Source organism: Aristolochia californica, unplaced genomic scaffold, assembly GCF_029961685.1.
Source record: "Aristolochia californica isolate CCGP_79_NKW_82.1479 unplaced genomic scaffold, dmAriCali1.0.hap1 SCAF_3, whole genome shotgun sequence".
Taxonomy (NCBI): Eukaryota; Viridiplantae; Streptophyta; class Magnoliopsida; order Piperales; family Aristolochiaceae; genus Aristolochia; species Aristolochia californica.
This window is the reverse complement of record NW_027181992.1, coordinates 1,274,332-1,293,380: the sequence shown is the minus strand read 5'-3', so window position 1 is coordinate 1,293,380 and position 19,049 is coordinate 1,274,332. Positions and strand designations below refer to the sequence as shown.

General features: G+C 39.4%; 2 protein-coding genes and 1 non-coding gene across 3 annotated transcripts; all 3 read right to left on the bottom strand.

Annotated features, from left to right (window-relative positions):
- Positions 1-12,056: 12,056 nt before the first annotated feature.
- TRNAG-UCC (transfer RNA glycine (anticodon UCC)) lies at positions 12,057-12,128 on the bottom strand. Its single transcript has one exon. It is a non-coding gene; the product is annotated as a tRNA-Gly (tRNA).
- A 397-nt stretch (positions 12,129-12,525) lies between these two features.
- LOC137958544 (pentatricopeptide repeat-containing protein At3g12770-like) lies at positions 12,526-14,649 on the bottom strand. The gene has a single exon (XM_068805605.1). It carries the CDS (start codon positions 14,647-14,649, stop codon positions 12,526-12,528), a length of 2,124 nt encoding a protein of 707 aa, XP_068661706.1.
- Positions 14,650-15,050: 401 nt separating this feature from the next.
- On the bottom strand, positions 15,051-16,130 carry LOC137958543 (B3 domain-containing protein At2g36080-like). The gene is made up of 2 exons (XM_068805604.1): positions 15,380-16,130; positions 15,051-15,172 (listed from the first exon to the last, which is right to left on the bottom strand). Exons 1-2 carry the CDS (start codon positions 16,128-16,130, stop codon positions 15,051-15,053), a joined length of 873 nt encoding a protein of 290 aa, XP_068661705.1.
- Positions 16,131-19,049: the final 2,919 nt, after the last annotated feature.

Genomic DNA, 19,049 nt, shown 5'->3' with positions numbered 1-19,049 from the left:
GTATCAAGTTATTCATAATTTACCCACAGGGATTATGAATTCATAAAATAATTTGATAGTTTTATCATAAAGAAAAATTAGAAATTAATTGTAATTAATTATACTTAATATATAAATTTTATCCCACAGGAATTTTTTATTATATTTGAGTATATTAATTAGGATAAAATATCAAATTATTCATAATTTACCCACAGGAATTATGAATTCATAAATAATTTGATAGTTTTATCATCAAGTTTACTCATAAAGATTCTTGAATCTACTTGAATTAAAAACATTTAGCCCACAGGCAATGTTTTTTATGTCAGTTGATTTGAGTTTTAAGCATGATTTACATTGGTAAATGATATTTTATTCAGGCCTCAATTTTAACATCAGCATGTAATTTGTACTTTTATGCAGTTGTACAACCTGCACATTTCTCTGATTTTCGTTGTGATATCCCTGATCTTAAGGGAGATAACTGTAAGGTCTGGAAAGAGAGAATACTTCTTTCTTTAGAGTGGATGGACATAAATTATGCTATTAGGAAAGACGAACCACCTATAATTACTGATACCAGCACTGCAGCTGCAATTACACTTTATGAACGATGGGAGCGATCTAATCACCTCAGTGTAATGTTCATTAAGACTAAAATTGATGCTGGTATTCGTGGTTCTGTTGAGCAGTATGAAAATGTCAAAGACTTGCTGAAAGCCATTGACGCTCAATTTGTCACTTCAAATAAGGCATTAGCAAGCACCCTAATCATGAAGTTCTCATCCATCAAGCACACCAGTATGAGAGGTGTGCGTGAGCACATCATGCAAATGAGGGATATTGCAGCTCAATTGAAAAATCTTGAGGTTGATATGTCAGAATCTTTCGTGGTGCATTACATTCTGAATTCCCTTCCGCACCAATATGGACCCTTCAAAATCTCGTACAACACACATAAAGATAAATGGTCAGTTAATGAACTTTTGACCATGTGTGTTCAAGAGGAAGGGAGACTGGTAATGGAACAAGGAGAAAGTATCATGCGGGCAACACATGGAAAGGACAAAGATATTCCAACCTCATTTGTTTGTTTTGAATCTAATATGGTTAATGTCAATAATTACACTTGGTGGATTGATTCTGGATCAACAATCCACATCTCAAATTCCTTGCAGGGTTTGCAAAACATAAGGAAACCAGTGGGAAGTGAGCATCAAATATTCTCAGGAGATCAGATGAGCTCACACGTGGAAGCTATAGGAACTTGCTATTTAACTTTAAGTAGTGGCTTTGTTTTAAAATTAGAAAAGACCTTTTATGTTCCAAGTTTCTCCAGAAACTTGATTTCAGTTTCACGACTTGTACCTTATGGATATTCTTTTAACTTTTCAGACTCATCTTTCAGTTTATATTATAAGTCTGATTGTGTTGGGAATGGTACATTGTCTGATGGTCTTTATAGCATTAATTTACAAAACAATGCCACTTACGGTTCAATGCATGTTCACACTGGTAATAAAAGAAGTATTATTAATGAGGATTCCTCTACATTATGGCACCGGAGATTAGGTCATATCTCCATAGATAGAATAAAAAGATTAGTGAATGAAGGGGTACTTAATACTCTGGATTTTACTGATTTTAAGACTTGTGTAGACTGCATAAAGGGAAAGCAGACTAACAAGTCAAAGAAAGGTGCCAATAGGAGTTCAACCATATTAGAGATCATACATACTAATATATGTAGTCCAGACATGGACTCACATGGTCAGAAATACTTCATCTCTTTTATAGATGATTCCTCACGATACATGTATCTCTACATGCTTTATAACAAGTATGAAGCCTTAGATGCCTTTAAGATCTTTAAGGCTGAAGTAGAGACACAATGCGGTAAGCAAATTAAGATCGTGAGATCAGAGGTGTAGAATATTATGGTAGATACACTGAGAATGGACAAACACCTGGGCCATTTGCAAAGTTTCTTCAGGAACATGGGATTGTTGCCCAATATACCATGCTTGGTTCTCCGGACCAAAATGGTGTTGCAGAAAGAAGAAACCGAACATTATTAGGCATGGTGCGGAGTATGCTTAGCAACTCCAATCTTCCTAGATCCTTGTGGCCTGAAGCACTTAAGACGGCAATGTATATATTAAACCGAGTTCCAACCAAGGCTGTTCCAAAAACGCCATTTGAATTATGGAAAGGTTGGAAACCGAGTTTGCGACATATGCGCGTTTGGGGATGCCCGTCTGAAGTGAGAATTTATAATCCACAAGAGAAGAAGTTGGACCCAAGGACCATTACTGGGTATTTCATTGGATATGTTGAATGGTCTAAAGGTTACAGATTTTATTGTCCATCTCACAACTCTAGGATTGTGGAATCAAGAAATGCAAAATTTCTTGAAAATGACTTGATCAGTGGGAGGGATCCAACTCGTAACATAATTTTTGAGAAGGATTATTCAGAATCTCAACCTTTCACCTCAAGTGATAGATTGGTTATTGTTCACAGCACCCCTCAAGTACAAACTGGTGTTGAACAACCAATCATTGAAGTTTCACAAATTGCTGACAACATTCCAGTAGATCAAGTTCTTCAAGAGTTGCCAAGCACTTTTGACAACTAGTTGAACCACATACTTCTCAGGAAAATGATGGTTCTACATTAAGAAGATCTACTAGACTCAAGAGATCAGCAATTCCTGATGATTATATAGTGTATCTGCAAGAATCTGACATTGGAACCGCAAATGATCCCATGTATTTTTCAGAAGCCATGAGTTGCAAAGAATCAGAATTATGGTACAATGCCATGAAGGAAGAGATGAATTCTATGAAGAGTAATGAAGTCTGGGATCTTGTTGAGTTGCCTAATGGATTTAAAGCCATTGGATGTAAATGGGTCTTTAAAACAAAGAAAGACTCATTAGGCAACATTGAACGATACAAGGCAAGACTCGTTGCTAAGGGATTCACTCAGAAAGAAGGAATCGATTACAAGGAAACTTTTTCTCCTATATCTAAGAAAGATTCTTTGCGCATAATTTTGGCATTAGTAGCCCATTTTGACTTAGAGTTGCAACAAATGGATGTGAAAACCGCATTTCTCAATGGAGATCTAGAGGAGGAGGTTTACATGAAACAACCTGAAGGATTCCCCTCGAGTGATGGTGACCAATTGGTTTGCAAGTTAAAAAAGTCAATATATGGATTAAAACAACCATCCCGCCAATGGTATTTGAAATTCCATAATGTAATTTCTTTATTCGGGTTTGTCGAAAACATTATGGATCAATGTATATACTAGAAGGTCAGTGGGAGTAAAATCTGTTTTCTTGTTTTATATGTGGATGACATTTTGCTAGCAACCAATGATAAGGGTTTTCTACATGAGGTGAAACAATTTCTCTCTAACAATTTTGATATGAAAGATATGGGTGAAGTATCTTATGTCATTGGCATTAAGATTCATAAAGACAGATTTCGAGGTATCTTAGGTCTGTCTCAGGAAACCTGTATTAATACAGTGTTAAAAGATTTCAGATGAAAAGTTGTTCACCAAGTGTAGCTCCCATTGCGAAGGGTGATAGGTTCAATTTGAACCAATGCCCGAAGAACGACCTTGAAAGGGAACAAATGAAGGACATTCCATATGCTTCTGCTGTTGGAAGCCTAATGTATGTTCAAGTCTGTACAAGACTTGATATTGCATTTGCTGTTGGGATGTTGGGGCGATATCAGAGTAATCCCGGGTTAGACCACTAGAGAGCTGCAAAGAAAGTCATAAGGTACCTTCAAGGAACCAAAGACTACATGCTGATGTATAGGCGGACGGACAATTTAGATGTCATTGGTTACTCAGATTCTGACTTTGCTGGCTGTGTTGATTCCCGCAAATCAACATCAGGATACATTTTCTTGTTGGCCAGTGGAGCAATATCATGGAGGAGTGCCAAACAGACTTTGACCGCCACGTCGACTATGGAAGCCGAGTTAGTTTCCTGTTTTGAGGCAACTTCACATGGTGTATGGCTTAAGAGTTTCATTTATGGGCTTAGAATTATGGATTCTATCTCTAGGCCATTAAGAATATATTGCGATAATTCAGTTGCTGTTTTTATGGCCAAGAACAACAAAAGTGGAAGTCGAAGTAAACACATCGACATTAAGTATTTGGCCATAAGAGAACGTGTTAAAGAAAAGAAAGTGGTCATTGAGCACGTCAGCACTGACTTTATGATTGCAGATCCTTTGACTAAGGGCATGCCACCATTTAAATTCAAGGATCATGTTGTGAATATGGGACTTGGTTCCATTATGTAAATATTTTCATTGTATGAACAATGTTATTTCCGTGAAATTCTTAATTAATGTGATGTTTTTTTTTCTCATATTTATGTGCACTTTAATTGTGAGAAAATTCATTTGTGTTGGACCAAGAGTAAACATAGGGTTTATTCATAAAGTATAAGTAATACATACATAGTAATACATGGAAGATAATACTCGGCATTAGAGGACCTATCGCCATGATTCATGTATTTATTACTTAAATTCAGATTATCGATGGGTTTAAGATTATATTAGAAGTTTGAACCAAGTGGGAGAATGTAAACCGTTTTTATGAGAAACGGTTTTCTCATTACGTGGTCTCAAACTTCTGGCAGTTGCAACTCCCTCGGTAACACAAGACCATGAACCTTGATGGGAGGTTGGTTTTCGGTTAAGAATGGTTTTCGGTCCCCTGTCTCGTCACTCTCATTCCCCTTCAGTTCAGTTGTTAGACTTGATGTCTAATAATAATATAAACATCATAGAAAATAGATATTAAATCCTCCATAATTCCATTATCATGAAAACCATACATATATCATAGAATTGAAATAAGAAGAATAAAGAGAGCGTACCTTTCATCTTGAAGAATATAAACAGAACTTGAAGTGCACAAGATAATCTTTTATACTTCGTTTACAAGTGATAAGCTTGCTCCTGTTCAGCCAGACTGGGTGTGCATATATCCTTAACCTCACTTGTAAGACCATGGAGGTTTATATAGAATTTCAAAGGGTGCACTAATGACTTTTCATAAGGACACATCCTCTTAGAAGAGATACATCTTCTCAGGAGGGATACATCCCCTCAAGAGAGACATATCTCCTTAGTCCCAAGGGATGTGTCCACTAAGTCAATGTACCCATTTAATCTACCTCTACAGGGGGATGTGCTGGCCATTATTCCCTGTACTGAACATCCAATGACAACATCTAGAAGTGGGCCCCACGCCTCTAATATCATGGTAATTTATTTTATAAATTATCTATTTGAAACCATAATTCTAACAAACTCCCACTTGGTTTCAAATCCATTTCAAATTCCGATTTAAAAAAAAAAACATGAAAAATCAATTTTGACACATAAAACCATACCATGACCATAGGCATTACCTTAAACACTTTAATATACATGTGTAGTTAACCCGGGCCTACACAATATATATTTTAGATATCCAAGGCTGGGGAATAAACAAATCCATACTTGTCAAATTTGCCAATTCAGCGGTCTCCATTCATAGCATACTCGGACCTGAACTCAGGGTAAAGCTCTGTACCAGTTCGAGTATTAGCCACTAAGGTAACTGTGCCTAATCAGTACCATAGGCCTGAATAATTTAGACATCCAACCCAACCTTCCTATTGAGACCCTTCCGTATATACATACAAGTATATACCTAATAAAAAAGCTGGACATCAAGGCATCTCACCGTCCATAGCATACTCAGTACCTGAGGAGCTCAGGGCAAAGTTCTATACCAGCATGAGTATTAGCCGTAAAGGAAACTGTGCCTATGCAGTCCCATTGGCCTGGACAATTTAGAGACTCAACCGTCATTCCCTATTGAGACCCTCATATATACACGTACAAGTGCATACCTAATAGGGAAGCTGAATCTCATGGCATACACTGAGTACTCATATTTTCACACAAAAGCATATGCATTTTGTCAAAATCATTCCATGGAATATAAATTACAATGTCATGACATACATAGTATTACAAATCATTGAGACCACAATGCATACAAAACAATGTTCTCCCACTTGGTCTCATCAATTATAAACAAATCAAACCCATGTTCCCCACATGGAAAGTGAAACTGGTCACGGGAAGACACTTGGTTAGTGGATCAGCTAAGTTATCCGAAGAAGATATCTTATAAAGAACAATTTCCTCCTTCCTCAGCATGTCTCGTATATAGTGGTATTTGCCTTCGATATGTTTAGCCTTGGAGTGACACTTCAGATCTTTCGTGATAGCAATAGCAGATTCATTATCACAAAAGAGAGGAATAGGTCGCTCCACACAGTCTACCACTAGAAGACTTCGCAAGAATTTGCGAAGATAGACAATTTCCCTTGTAGTTAAGTTCATAGCCACATATTCTGCCTCCATGGTTGATTGCGCGACACAATCTTGCTTCTTGCTTTTCCAAGAAATGGCACCTCCTCCAAACATAAAGATAAAACCAGAAGTAGATTTTCTTGTATCAACACATCCTTGATAATCTGAGTCGGAATAACCAACCAATTCCAACTTGTCCGCTTGATAAGTCAAAGCATATGACTTTGTTCTTTTTAGATAGCGCAATACCCATTTTACCCCTTCCCAGTGAGTTAAACCTGGATTAGCCTGAAACCGGCTAAGAATCCCAACAGCATAAGCAAGATCAGGTCTTGTACATATAAGAGCATACATAAAACTCCCCACAGCAGAAGCGTATGGATACTTAGATTCGTCCAACTTATCTTTGAGGTGAGAAGGACAATCCACATGGCTCATCTTTTTAGTGCTATCATAAGGTACTTTACCTTGTATACAGTTAGACATGTGAAACCGATCCAGAAGAGTGTCGATATACTTCTCTTGAGACAAACTCAATTTTCGCAAAGATCTATCCCGTAGAATTTTAATGCCAAGAATATAAGAAGCTTCCCCAAGGTCTTTCATATCAAATGTCTGAAACAACCATGTCTTTATACCTTGGAGTAACTGAATATCATTCCCGGCTAATAAAATATCATCTACGTATAAAGTAAGAAAAGCAATGCGATCTCCCACTGTTTTTATATAAACACAGTGATCTTCTGGATTCTGAGTAAAACCATACGCTGTAATTGCTTTATTGAACTTGATATTCCATAATCTTGAGGCTTGTTTCAAACCGTAAATAGACTTGTCCAACTTACACACTTTTACTTCAGTTTCAGATCTAACAAATCCACGTGGTTGTTCCATATAAATCTTCTCATCCAAATTTCCATTTAGAAAAGCGGTTTTAACATCCATTTGGAACAACTCATAGTCATAATATGCTACCAATGCAAGGAGAGCTCGAATAGACTGTATTCTTGCAACAGGAGAGAATGTTTCATCATAATCAATCCCGTATTGTTGAGTAAAACCCTTGGCAACAAAACGAGCTTTGAATCTTTCAACTTTCCCTTCAACATTTCTCTTCCTTGTAAAAATCCATTTGCACTTAATGGGCTTAACCGATGTAGGAGGATCAACAAGTTTCCAAACTTCATTTTTATACATAGATTCCATCTCTTCTTCCATTGCCGACTTCCACTTGTCGGAATCCACATCAAGGAGTGCTTCCTCGTAAGTGTCAGGATCAGTAACATCTTCATTCAACTTTGTTCTTTCATAAGTTTCTCCAGCATAGGTATAAAAATCTGAAGATGATAAGGGTTGACTAGGTTTTCTTTCTCTAGTCCCTCTTCGAATATCCATTTGGGTAGAATTCTCTATATTAGAAGGAGATTCAAAAGAAGACATTTCAACACATTCTTCCTAGTGAGACTTCATACCTAAATCTTCATCACAATCAAATCTATCCTCAATGAATTTTACATGTCTACTTTCAATAATCACCTTCTCCTTGGGATCATATAACCTATATCCTTTCGAATGTTCAGAGTACCCAACGAATAAACATCTTCGAGTCTTAGCCTTCAATTTGTCCTTAGGATCAAGTTTTAAAACATGAGCAACACATCCCCATACTTTAAAATGGTTAAGACTAGGAGTTTTGCCTGACCATACCTCATAAGGTGTTTTCTCAACCGACTTTGAAGTACTCTATTTGAGATATAGGTAGCTGTCATTAATGCTTCGCCCCAAAAGGATATTGGCAAATTTGCAAGTGCCATCATAGATCTTACCATCTCTAGTAAGGTTTGATTTCTCCTTTCAGCAATACCATTCTGTTCGGGTGTATAAGGTATGCTAAACATATAGATAATCCCGTTTGACTTGCAAAATTCAGAGAATAACTCCGAACAATACTCTCCACCTCTGTCGGTGTGCAATGTTTTGATCTTGTTTCCTGTCGCATTTTCTACCTCCAATTTGAAGGTTTTGAAATAATCTAAGGCCTCAGTTTTTCTATGCAGTAAATATACTCTTCCATATCTTGAGAAATCATCTATAAATGTGATAAAATACGAATGACCATTACGAGTATTCACATTCATAGGTCCACATATATCAGAATGAATAATATCCAAAACATGAGAACTTCTTGAGCCTTTGGATGGAAAGGGTATCTTTGTCATTTTCCCATATATACAACACTCACAAATAGGAAAATCATTATGTGAATGATTTTTCAATAATCCTTGTGTCACAAGTCTTGTAATTCTATCTTTGTTTATATGCCCTAGTCGTAAATGCCACAAATACAATTCATTTTCTTTAATATCCAAAGAAGTAGAAACATTGAACACCATATTTCCACTAAGTTGCAATTGTTTTTAGACCAGAATTTCGAAAACCTCTCAAAATAACTTTATCATCTTGTAACATAAGAAACTTTCCATTGCCAAAGTAAAATGTAAATCCAAGTTTCTCAAGACAAGATACAGATAATAGACTTCTTCTCATAGAAGGAGCATAAAGACAATCTTCTAAATCAAAAAACTTATTATCAACAAGCTTTAGCCGGTAAGTGCCCACGCCTTCCACAATGGCCTTTTCATCATTTCCCATGTAAATAAAGCTTGTTTTGTCCTCAATCTTTCTTAGCTCCTTGAAACCTTGCAACTCATTCGATACATGAACAGTTGCACCAGAATCAACCCACCAACTAAAAGGCTTGATATAAATAGTACAAGTTTCAAGAGATAAGGACTCACTGGTGTTCTCCTGTTGCCCTTCTTGCATGGTTTTCAAAGCCCTACAATACTTCTTTATATGTCCTGGCTTATTGCAGAAGAAGCAAACACGTTGATTTGCATGTACTTCAACCCTTTGTTGATTGACCTTTTTGTCATTGAAGTTTTGAAATCGAAAGTTCTTTCCCTTCTTCTTAAAATTCTTTTTCTTCGGCTTCAAAACTGTGTTAGCACTAGGTGAAGGTTTATTTAACTCAATACTTGGATTGAGTCTTTCGGACTGGTGGTCGATCATATTAACCAAATCAAATATAGTCCACTTTGTCTTGGACAAAGAATAAAAGTCTTGAATATATTTGAGAGATTTGGGTAAAGAGTTGATAATGGTGACCACTTTAGTTTCTTCATCCATTGGTCTACCATGATATTGTAACTCATCTGCCATGGCAAGCATGTCATTTACATGTTTTCTCACATCAGTAGTTTCTTCCCATTTGGCACGAGTGAACTTTTGCCATAAGTTATTGATGTGAGTAGACGACTTTTTACCATATTTAGCCTCAATCTGGTCGAGAATCTCTTTTGTAGTGGGGACATGAAAATAAGTCATCAAGAGAGTCTCACTTAGAGCCCCAAGAATATGTGACCTAGAAATTTCATTAGCATTATCCCATTCCTTGAATTTTCTAAGGTCCTTCCTATACTGTTTCAGATTATCAGGGTAGTTTATTCGGGAAGGTCTTTGAGGAAGAGTATCCACTTTGATAATCTTATCAAACCTATAACCTCGTAGCATTAAGTCTACCCGTTGTGACCAGTTCACATAATTAGTCCCATCAAGTACATGTTTCTTTAGGGACTCAGCAAAATTATGTCCACTACTGGATATTCCTGTCATCCAGAAAATATTTCAATATTTGGGAGAACATACATAATTATAGAATCATTTCTACCATCTAGTACTCCCATTTACCCTTTGGGGATTCATGAGAGTTACTAGGCAAATCATTCCACACATGATAAACAACCAACAATCACAAACCAACAAACAAACAAATAAATTAATTCATACTTACCCTTTGGGGATTCATATGAATTAATTTACAACATACAAATCTAATTATACAATTCGCATTACCCTTTGGGGATTTTGCTAATCATATAATAAAATTAGTATAACTCATAAAAAAAATTATACTCAAAATAAACACACATAAAATTAATTTAATTTATACAAAATGCATTGCCCTTTGGGGATTTTGCAAATTATATAATTAAGTTAATTTTCACATACAAATACATAAATATATAACAAGACATGCAATAACACTAATTATAAATACTTCAAATAGCCAAATAACATGGAAATCCTATTCAAAATACAATTCTGGGTAATAATAAACCCTTAAAACACATTTTGGTTCATTATATTAGTAAAAACCCGGTTTGGTTCATGATTCTGGGTCATCACCGACCCGGACCGCACAAGCCTGCACCAGCAGGCCCGTGGCCAGCAGCCCGCGCACAGTAGCCCGCACATAGCAGACCCGCGCACATTAGCCCGTGCAGTAGGCCCGCGCACAGCAAGCCCGCCTGCGGCGCCAGAACCTAATAAGCCTAAATTAGGCTTATTTTCATTCACTAATAAATAGCCAAAAATTTCAAAAAAATTATGGAAAAATATAGAAACCTATAATCTATCTCTATGATACCAGCAGAGGCATTAATCACTTGTATTTGTTAGACTTGATGTCTAATAATAATATAAACATCATAGAAAATAGATATTAAATCCTCCATAATTCCATTATCATGAAAACCATACATATATCATAGAATTGAAATAAGAAGAATAAAGAGAGCGTACCTTTCATCTTGAAGAATATAAACAAAACTTGAAGTGCACAAGATAATTTTTTATACTTCGTTTACAAGTGATAAGCTTGCTCCCGTTCAGCCAGACTGGGTGTGCATATAGCCTTAGCCTCACTTGTAAGACCATGGAGGTTTATATAAAATTTCAAAGGGTGCACTAATGACTTTTCATAAGGACACATCTTCTTAGAAGAGATACATCCTCTCAGGAGGGATACATCCCCTCAAGAGAGACATATCTCATTAGTCCCAAGGGATGTGTCCACTAAGTCAATGTACCCCATTTAATCTACCTCTACAGGGGGATGTGCTGGCCATTATTCCCTGTACTGAACATCCAATGACAACATCTAGAATTGGGCCCCACGCCTCTAATATCATGGTAATTTATTTTATAAATTATCTATTTGAAACCATAATTCTAACATCAGTGCCATCACCGTGAGTGACAAGAGATCGGAAGCACCGAGCAAAACAGAAGCGAAGGAATTTGAAGCGTATGGATGGAGGTATGATTTATCTTCCGTTTAGGCAACTCCCAAGGTTCATATTTGCAGAAATCGACTTCTGCAATCACTAGCACGTACTTATCCTCGGTATTAACGTTCTTCCTTAGGTAGTAAGACAGCAGCTCCTCATCCGTCGGCCGGAAACGAAAGCCAGGGCAACGCACGACCTGCAGGAGATGGAAGCCTTCACTTCCACCTCCTACCGCTTCACTACGGACGGGACCCGCCAGATCGTCTCCAGCAGGAGATCGATGAGCCTGCATCAGAAACTCCTAAAGTTTCCCTTCTCTTCTTATGAACTCCCTGATCAATGCGCGAACAGGAAAATAGTCCAGAAATAAGGAACTTCGGGGCTGAGCACTTCGTCGTGGGAGGTGCACAAAGCGGTGCCTTTTAACTGTTTTGCCGCTTGAGGCAATGTGGCACGTGAGATAACGTCCAATATTGTCTCGACCACGCAAGTGGCGCTCTCATTTAAACTCAACAAAATATAAAAATGTACTTGCGTCTGCCGGGAGTCGAACCCGGGTCTATTGCTTGGAAGGCAATTATCCTAACCGTTGGACTACAAACGCCACATGCAAGTTCAAAGAAACGTAAATATATATCCTATATTGACAAAAGCATTAATTTTTAGACTGCATTTTTGTTAATCAGAAAAAATACAATAAGCCAACAAAAGCGTAAACACAAGAATTTTTATTTAATTTTTTTAATATTTAAGTTACATATAAGAAATGAAAAAAAAAAATAGTGCAATAGGAAATTTTGCATTCGGATAATTTAACAAAGAGGTTGAACTAGGATCTGAAATGTGAGTTTTGTACCCGGACGGTTTCGGATTCAGGTCTAGATTGGTCAAAAGTAGGGTAACACCCGGTCCAGCCAACAGCCTCATGTCCAGGAGCCTGAAGGCTCATCCGGACCCAGGAGCTTCAGAACGAGATCTGCCTGGTTATCATTCATTCACTTCTACCAATAATCCTTGCATGAACATAGTCCATTTTCAAACCGATGAAATCTATTTGAATCTCGAAGAAGGATGTGCCTCCCATATATTCGAGACACCAGCTTAAACACGGTATGGCAGTCCCCGCACACCCTAAGGTTCTTAGTTATTCTTATTGGCACTCCCTCCTTTGCTTTGACTAGTCCAAAAGCCAATGCTATCCTCTCACTATGCATTGCCAATCTTTCAGTTTTCATCTCCCCATCTATCTCATGCAACACAAAGTTTGTATTGGGCACATACCCTTCTTCCTTTAATCTGCTACCAATCTCCTCAATCTTCTTGTATATTGCTTCCCATTCTGGGTGTCTAAAATCACCGGCCGTGAATGAATGAACTGTGCCATCATGCTCGAGCCAACTACAACCAGCTTCCTTCTTCAGGTGTTTCTCCCTCATGATCTCTCTAACCTTTTGCTCGTCATCCCATCTTCCCCTGGCAGCATACATGTTAGCCAAAAGGACATAGTATCCAGGCTCTTCCGGCTTTAACTTGAAGATCTGTTCAGCAGCTTTTTCTCCAAGCTCTGTATTATTGTGTATTCTACATCCAGCAAGCAAGGCTCCCCATATAACAGCATCAGGTTCTGCGGGCATTTGTTTGATAAATTGGTAGGCTTCTTCTAGGTGTCCAGCGCGCCCAAACATATCCACAACGCAAGCGAAATGTTTTATCTCAGGGACAATTCCAAATTCTTGGCTCATCAGCTTGAAACATTTCAGTCCCTCAGCCACCAAACCAGCATGGCTGCAAGCAGTAATGACTGAAACAAATGTACTTCCGTTTGGCTTAATTCCTAGCTCGTTCATAATTAAGAACAATTCCAATGCTTTCTTGCCAAAACCATGCAACCCATAGGCAGTTATCATAGCATTATAAGAAATTACGTTTCTTTCAGGCATTCCTTCGAATACCTGTTTCGCTTCCTCCAAGCAACCACATTTCGCATACATGTCCACCAGAGCGGTTGCCACAACTAGATCAGATGCGCATCCGTTTCTAATGCTATAGCCGTGTATCTTCATGCCTTGATTGAGATCTACAAGCCCAGCAAATGCAGGAAGAATGCTAGCGACGGTACTGGTTGCTGCCTTAACGCCCAAAATTTGCATTTCGTGGAAAAGTTTCAAGGCCTCGCAAATTATTCCGTTCCGAGCGTAAGCCGAGATAATGGCAGTCCATGAGACATCGGATTTGTCAGGCATTTCTTCGAAGAGTTTCCTGGCATTCTCAAGCTCCCCACACTTACCATACATGGTAATCAAAGAATTATAGACTGATACATTCAACACTATACCTCTCCTCACAAGCCACTCGTGAATGAATTTTCCTTGTGCAAGAGCACCAAGCCGAGCGACAGCAGGAAGGATGGAGACAAGTGTAGACGAGTTGGGCTCCGGACCAAACTCCACCATTTGTTGGAAAATTTTCACTGCTTCGTAGTCCAACTCATTGAATGCATAACCTGCAACCATTGCATTCCATGTCACAACATTCTTTAAAGGAATCCCATCAAACAATCGCCGAGCTTGATCGACCTTGCCCAACTTTGCATATAAATCCACGAGTGAAGTGGCAATGTATATATCAGACGCTAACCCAGTACGAATAACCCTCCCATGGGCCTCTTGAGCTTCATGCCATGCACCGACAGAAGAACACGCCTTGAAAACGAAAGGGAAGGTGAATCTGTCAGGTACGGTGTGGGAGTTGAGCATATCAGAGTAGAACTCGAGGGCTTTCTCGTGGAACCCGTGAGTTGAGAAGCCTCTGATCATCATATTCCATGAAAAACAGTTTTTGACCCGAATTCTCTCGAAGCAGAGCTCAGCATAATCCATTTGGTTGAAGAGGGAGTAGAGGCTGATGAGCTTGCTCTCATTTTCCTGAGCTTGGGCGTCTGGGGATTTGAGGATCTGGGCATGAACTTGTTTGAGAGATTTAAGGTCTGACACTGTTTGAAGGAGACACGAAGACGAGAAGTTAGAGTTTGCCCAATCTCCGGGCGTGATCCCAGTTGGAAGAGAACAAGAAACGGGCCAAACGGCCATGTTCGGCGTTTCGCGTACACTGTCAAAATCGGCCATGTTGTCTTCATATTTTCAATATCAAGCCTCCGCAATGCGGATTAGAGGAAACACGAGATATGTTAATAATAATTAAGTAAAATAATATAATAATACTAATAATTATGTAACACCTATAATAATTTAATTATAAATGTTTATTTACTCATCTTTAAATATCTTATAAGATGGAGTCATCCACAACATTCAAGCTCTGAACCAGGACCAGCTCATCCTCTCTCACCAGGACCACCACATTGTAGACCCACTCTGACAGCGTGGGTGCACTCCGTGGGAGTTGGTTCTAGAACGTGTGGGGTTAATAAATGGGATTGAAATAATAAGGAAAAGAATAATAATAATAACGTCATCAAAATTTCGTTCAAGGTGATCATGAGGTGGAGCAGTGAAAGAGAACCCGGCTATGATGGGGTTGAGTTTGGGCCCAACAATACGGCCGGATCCAACGGGCAGTCCAGGTTAACTCCGAACAGTCTCAGTCTCTTCGAGTTCGCAGCCGGCGGGCTCACCTCTCTCTGCTGCCCTGCATGTCTCGGTTCGGTTACTCAAATTACAGCAGTAATTATTTAAATCTAAGATATTAGGACTTTCTCAAGAAAAATAGGTAAATTATTTCCGGCATTTTCATGGGTATTTTCCGTTTTAATTGTTAAATAAAGAAATGGAATAAAAAAATAAAAAAAGGACAGATATTTTGCTATTTTATTCAAATTTCATCGTCGTCACTGACCTGCATGATCACGATGCAGGCCATCCTCCTGCTCGGTGCTAACGTACACGAGAGTCGCTGACGGGTGTGCAGGATGAGCAGCAGGGAGAGGATAGACCACTGGGCCCCACCCGACGTACGGCACCGACGCACCATCACCTTCTGGTCCTAGCCGGCGACGCCTCCAGCCGATGGAGAGCCCATCCCCTCGACGGTGGAATGAAACAACGTCCCCGGCGTCGAGCTTTTTCTCCTTCACGTATCGACTCCATCCTTTGGTCAACACGTAGCTCTGGCTGCTGTTCCAATACGAGTAGCCAAACCGCCACACCGTCCCGCGCTCGTCCTCGAAGTTGAGCTGCAGCCCCTTCAAGACGGAGTCACCCCCACCGGCCAACGGGAAGTACCGCTCGGCGTACTGCTTGGGGATCACGAGACGGTTCAACTTCCCGACGTCGCTCGGCGTCAGGGTTTTCTCGAACATTATTTCTCCTTGTCCGTTCTCCTCCCCTTGGGATTCCTCTGTTGTTGTTGTTGGGTGGTTGTATTTTTCGTTAGAGTTATCATCGCCCTCGTCGTCACCGTCTGCGAAGTTGACGACGGTGTCTGGTCCATGGTACCCCGCGGCGGCCTCCTCGGTATCGAACGTGCCCAGCCAGAGGCGCTGCTGCTGGTTGTAGTCTATTTGAAAACCCCACCGGCCTTTCGGCTGTGGCACCGTCCCTCTGTACCTGGATCCGCCGGACGAGACTTGTGCATGCTCCGTGGACATTGATGAGAAGAGGGTTTCCTGTCCAAAAGAGAGAGAAATAAGAGAAAGGGCCGAAATAATTCCAGGACGGAGAAGGGAGAAAATGCCAAAGACGTATACATATCAATCGCGGAAGAAGATTGCAAGTACCGAGCCACTTTAAGGTTTTCCATTGCAGCCACAGGAAAAATGAAAAATAAAATCAGTCACCTTTTACAAGACTTTAACGTTTGACCCCATGAAAGCCCAAAAATCAAGGAGCAAAGAAGATCATTAGTTCAAACTCCGGAAGTTCAATTCTCATCAGTCACCACATAAAGTACTATATATAGTGTCGTATAACATTCTTCATCGAGCAGAAAGCATAAACTTTGTGGGTCCATCCACACATAGAATGCCCTGCAGCCCTAGTGACCAGCAGTATGGGGCTCAACTCTTTGGCTTAATTGCTCTTTTAGCCAGTGGACTGGTAATGGATATTCAAAAATTTCAGTCGCAATGAAGTAAAGATTTGAGGGGAAGCAATGCCTAAGGAACCTAGGATGAGTTGTCTGATAGGTTGAAGAAAATGGGTTATTCCTCGCGTGGTTGGAGCATTATTAACTTTGGCCCTTTTGAGGCTTGTCAAATATTTAAAAAGAAAAGAGAGAGGGAGAGAAGGAGAGAGAGACTATCCAGAGATCCCTTCCATTTCCAATAACCACACGGAATAAGACTATCCAATCCCACAGTGCTCGTATTTGTGGCTCAGCCTCGGCCACAGACTCTCTTGATTTGTCTCTTGCAATCTAGCTCTTGTTTTTTTATAGCTTTCCCTGCTGTTTGTTATGCAATTCTGTTGGTTTCATTGGAATTTGGCACTGGAAACATAAAATATGAAGAAGAAGAAGAAGAAGAGCGTGAAGATGACAAACGAAGAAAGGCCGATCACGTCTCTTTTTTTTCTTTTTTTTATTTTTGCAGACTGTCGGCCGGGCTGCAAATGGGTAGAACTTTATATCCATAGCAGAACAGAAGGCGTGCTCCATCCCTTTATCTAGTTTCTATTATTTACAGGGAAGTAAATAGGATTCCTACAGTGCAATCATAAAAACTGGAGATAATAGCAGAAAAGTGTCCCTATCTTCTCTCATGTCGAGCTACACATATCAAAACCAACCACCCCCGACTTCAGAAAAAGCCCTTCCCCAGTACTGGAATGAAAAAGCAGCGGCTGTAGTGGGAACTTTTGAAGATTTAATAAAAGGCCGTGTCGTACGTGAAAATGCAGGAGAGATCGATCTGTATCGGCAAGGACTGTGTAGAAGTCACCTCGGGGGGGAGCTGGGTGCGGGTGCTTTGAGGAGAATCGAAAGCCGAGAGCAGAGGTGCCATTAGCTGAATTGGGAAAGTCAGAGAGGTCTTGTCCAAGGAAGAAAGCACGGTACGTGGTTTTCTCCTGAAGGATGAACCGAGAGCGTGCAGCAGGACTCTTTCTCTGCATGGCGCCGTGAATTAAATAACATGAGAGTGAAGGCTGGTTGAAATGTTGTTGGGGAAGATTGGCGTTTTAGTACAGGAGGAACAGGGTTTTATCCTTAACCCAATAATACAATCTATGTTTAAATCATTTGGGAACTGTAAATTATATACTTGAGACAAACGATTATTTTTTAGCAAATTGTTACAACCTCGTTCGCATCTATTCTTAACAAGAATTCACTTTAAAAAGTGTTTTTGGAATCATTTCTAATAGCCCAATTATAAAAAGCACTCTTCTTTGTCTGTTTTTAATCCTTAAAATATTGAAGATGGCTTGGCCGTACCCATAAGTGGTTTTTAGAAGCCAAGATCCATGATTGAATCCATAAGAGCTTTCGCTGAAATCTTGAAACCCATAAGCGGAAATCGGACCGTTGCTTAGCTAACAGCAGAGCAGCAGTCATAGTGCGAATAAGGATTGGAGATGATCTTATATGACTGTGCAGAGATAACCATCAGTACTACATGGACATCTTGAATGCTTCAGAGCTAAGCAAGAAATAGAGAAACACAACAAGCTGCAGTCATAGTATCGCTTCTGAAGCTTTTTGCAACTTGAATGCTTCAGAGTTAAGCATAAAATAGAGAAACACAAGAAGCTGCAGTTATATTATCGCTTCTGAAGCTTTTTGCAACTTGAATGCTTCAGAGCTAAGCAAGAAATAGAGAAACACAACAAGCTTCAGTCATAGTATCGCTTCTGAAGCTTTTTCCAAAGTGCTTCAGAGCTAAGCAAGAAATAGAGAAACACAAGAAGCTTCAGTCAAAGTGCTTGAGCAACATCACTAAATCCCAAAAAACTTATCAGCACCTATCCGCAGTCTGCTTCCTAGTCTCGAATGTTGATGGCTTCCCAGGGCATTGGCCGCCGATCAGGCTGTATCACATGGGGCAGACTGACAGCTTCTTCCACACCCTTTGGTCCTCTTTCCTCTATAGAACATTTTCCTTTCTCACATCTCATTCATTATACGTAATCTCTTCAGCTGTCGACGAGAAATGGACAACTTGACTGTGCTTGAAGTGAAGTAGTCCCACCATTTCTTATGCTCTTCGATCTCGAAATTCATCCACTTTAGGGCGTGGAAATAATATTAAAGGGCCTTTTTGCAATCCCAGAAGCGGTCGATCATCCACTACATCCCTGTGATAAGATGATTGAGAGAAAATAATTTGAAAAAGTTTATTTGTTCCCTAATCGATTGATTGATTAATAATTACATGTTTTATACTTATCCATAACAACGTCACTTAGCAAAGAGACTTGGAAATAGTTGGCTTTACAAGAATAGGATGTCCTTATCTATTCCCTTTGATTTTAGGTGATTTCTCCTTGAGAGTGACTGAGATTTTGGTGAGGATATTCTCCTTGATTTTCTATTGAAATGAGTCCCTTAGATGGTTTCTTTGTCATTGACT